Source organism: Manis pentadactyla, chromosome 10 (genome assembly GCF_030020395.1).
Source record: "Manis pentadactyla isolate mManPen7 chromosome 10, mManPen7.hap1, whole genome shotgun sequence".
Classification (NCBI taxonomy): domain Eukaryota; kingdom Metazoa; phylum Chordata; class Mammalia; order Pholidota; family Manidae; genus Manis; species Manis pentadactyla.
Genome location: NC_080028.1, coordinates 46,415,955 through 46,418,550, shown reverse-complemented (window position 1 = coordinate 46,418,550; position 2,596 = coordinate 46,415,955). Strand labels below are relative to the sequence as shown.

Genomic DNA, 2,596 nt, shown 5'->3' with positions numbered 1-2,596 from the left:
GTAGTTGTCTTAGCGAAGTTCAGAAATCTACAAGAAAACACAAAGAAACAATTCCACAAAATCAGGAAAACAGTACGTTAGCCAAATGAGTTTAACAGGGGGATAGCAGTTAAAAAGTACCATATACAAATTCTGGAGTTGAAGAATATAATCAATAAAATGAAAAATACAACAGTGAGCAATAGCACACTGGATAAAACAGAACAAAGACTCTGTGAAGCAGAAGACAGATCATTGTAAATTATCCAGAGGAAAACTAAAGGAAGAAGGATGAAAAAGAGTGAAGAAAGCCAACATAAACTATAGGATACCAGTGAGAGAAGCAGTTTATTCATTATTAGATTCCCAGAGGAGAAAAGAGGGAGAAAGATGTAAAAGGAAAGAAATGTTGGAAGGTTATTTAAAGAAGTAATGGCTGAAAATTTCCCAAAATTGTGGAAAATTTTGGACATCCAATTTCATGAATTTCATAATCCCTTCCTAATTTCAACCCAAAACAATCTTCTCCAAGAAACGTGATATAATAAACTATAAAATCAAAGATAGGAAAAATTTAAATGCAGCAAGAGAAAAAGAAAAACCCTCAGAATCAAGAGAACCCCTATAAGGCTACCAGTGGGTTTTTCAGCAAAAAAAAAGGATTTTAAAAATAAGTCCCAACTATATACTACCTACAGACAATTGTGTCAGCTGCAACACTTTAGGCCCAAAACGAAAGAATGTAAAGAGATATTCCAGGCAGCTTTATATTTCTTGAAAATCAATGAACTTCTCTAAAAAAGGGAAAAGTCTTCGAAAAAGATTCTGTAGCAAGAAGAGGAAGTAGTGACATGTCCAGAGAGGTTTCCACATAAAAGACTAACATGATTCTATTACAAGGCCAAGAAGAGCTGCTTGGATTGCAAAGTAGTTAGAGATAGAAAGGGTCAGCAGTTACATGGGAATAGAAAAATGCTAGTTTACATAATGCTGTGGCCTTCAGCACTCTTTCTTAGACATTCTTCTCAACTCTCTTTAATGCCTGTCCACAGTGTCATTATTAAGACTTCATTTTCCATCTATATTCTGATGATATGTCATTTACTTAAAGTTTAATTCGCAGAATGCAGTTCTACTACTTCTTTAAATGAAATGCAAATCTTTTGATACAACCATGGAAAGACTGCTTTACTTGCTTATTTTTCAGGGTGTAAATGAAGGGGTTCAACAAAGGGGCAACAGATGAAGCGAGCAAAGAAACTACCTTATTAATGGCCGTTTCATCCTTAGCTGAAGGTTTGATGTAAATAACAATGCAGCTGCCATAGGTGATGGAAACTACAACCACATGGGAAGAACAGGTAGAAAAGGCCTTTTTCCTTTGCTGGACAGATGGTAATCTTAGAATCATCCTAATAATGTATATGTAGGACAGAACCACACACATAAGGGTCATTATGAAGGTCAACACAGCACAGAGTAAAACCAGCTGCTCTATGAACCATGTATCTGAGCAGGAATTCTTCAGTATTAGAGAAGCATCACAGAAAAAATGGTCAATAACAGAGTCACAGAATTCCAGATTAAGGCTCAAAGAAAGGGGTGGAAGGATGATCAATAAGCCAGATGCCCAACAACTGAGGATGAGGTTCCTGCAGACTCTGCTGTTCATGATGGTCACGTAATGCAGGGGTTTGCAGATGGCCACATAGCGGTCATAGGACATCACAGCTAACAGAAAAAATTCCGTTGCTCCAAAGAGGACAACAAAAAAAATTTGACTGAAGCAGGCTTTGATGCTGATGGCCTTGTTCCCACTTAATATGCTGTGCAGGTATGTGGGGACACAGGATGTTGTGAATGAGATTTCTAAGAAAGAGAAATTTTGAAGAAAAAAATACATAGCTGTTTTTAAATGAGAATCCACCAAGATGAGCAAAATTATGGTCAGATTCCCAATTATACTTAACATATATGTAGTAAGCATGAAGATAAAGACCAAAATCTCCAGTTGTGGGTCATTTGTCAGTCCCAGTATGATGAAGCTTGTTAATGTTGAATGGTTTCTCATCACAACTTCATCTATTGCCAGTCTTCACATAAAACTCACTGAATTAGGATCTAAGGAACAACGTCAAATATGACGTCTCTAGTACTGACTATAAATTATAATTAAACCAGTCACACGTATTTCCTTCTATAACCCAGTAATTTATCTTTCATGAGGTGATACTCTAGCCCCACTGAAGAGACAGTAGAAGACAGAAACAGTTTCTCTGGGTTCGTCATATCTCTGGCATCTCCTAGCTGAGCATCCTTGGACAAATCACTTAACCATTCTGTGCTCCCAGTTTCCCACTCTGTAAGAAAGGGTTAATTATCAACTACATCATAGAGTTACTGTGAATTTTTGATGACTTATGCCATGTGAAATGCTTATAATAGTACTAATGAAATAATAAGGAATGTACAGATATTGTTTTCTTATATTTTGAAGCCAATTTCTGATATCTCAAGAAGGAATTTAACTCTTCAGGTAGCATCTCTCCCTCTCTGTTTTGTGCATAATTTATTTCTTCTACTTTTCTATGTTATATCATCAGCATATGAATCCCCT

The 2,596-nt window shown here is 36.3% G+C and overlaps 1 protein-coding gene across 1 annotated transcript; it reads right to left on the bottom strand.

Moving 5' to 3' along the window:
- Nucleotides 1-1,114: 1,114 nt before the first annotated feature.
- LOC130679065 (olfactory receptor 6C2-like) lies at nt 1,115-2,050 on the bottom strand. Its single transcript, XM_057486786.1, has one exon. The coding sequence runs from the start codon at nt 2,048-2,050 to the stop codon at nt 1,115-1,117; it is 936 nt and encodes a 311-aa protein (XP_057342769.1).
- Nucleotides 2,051-2,596: the final 546 nt, after the last annotated feature.

Bases quoted from the DNA above. Each gene is read 5' to 3' on its own strand.
- LOC130679065 (XM_057486786.1), bottom strand. From the start codon at position 2,050: ATGAGAAACCATTCAACATTAACAAGCTTCATCATACTGGGACTGACA.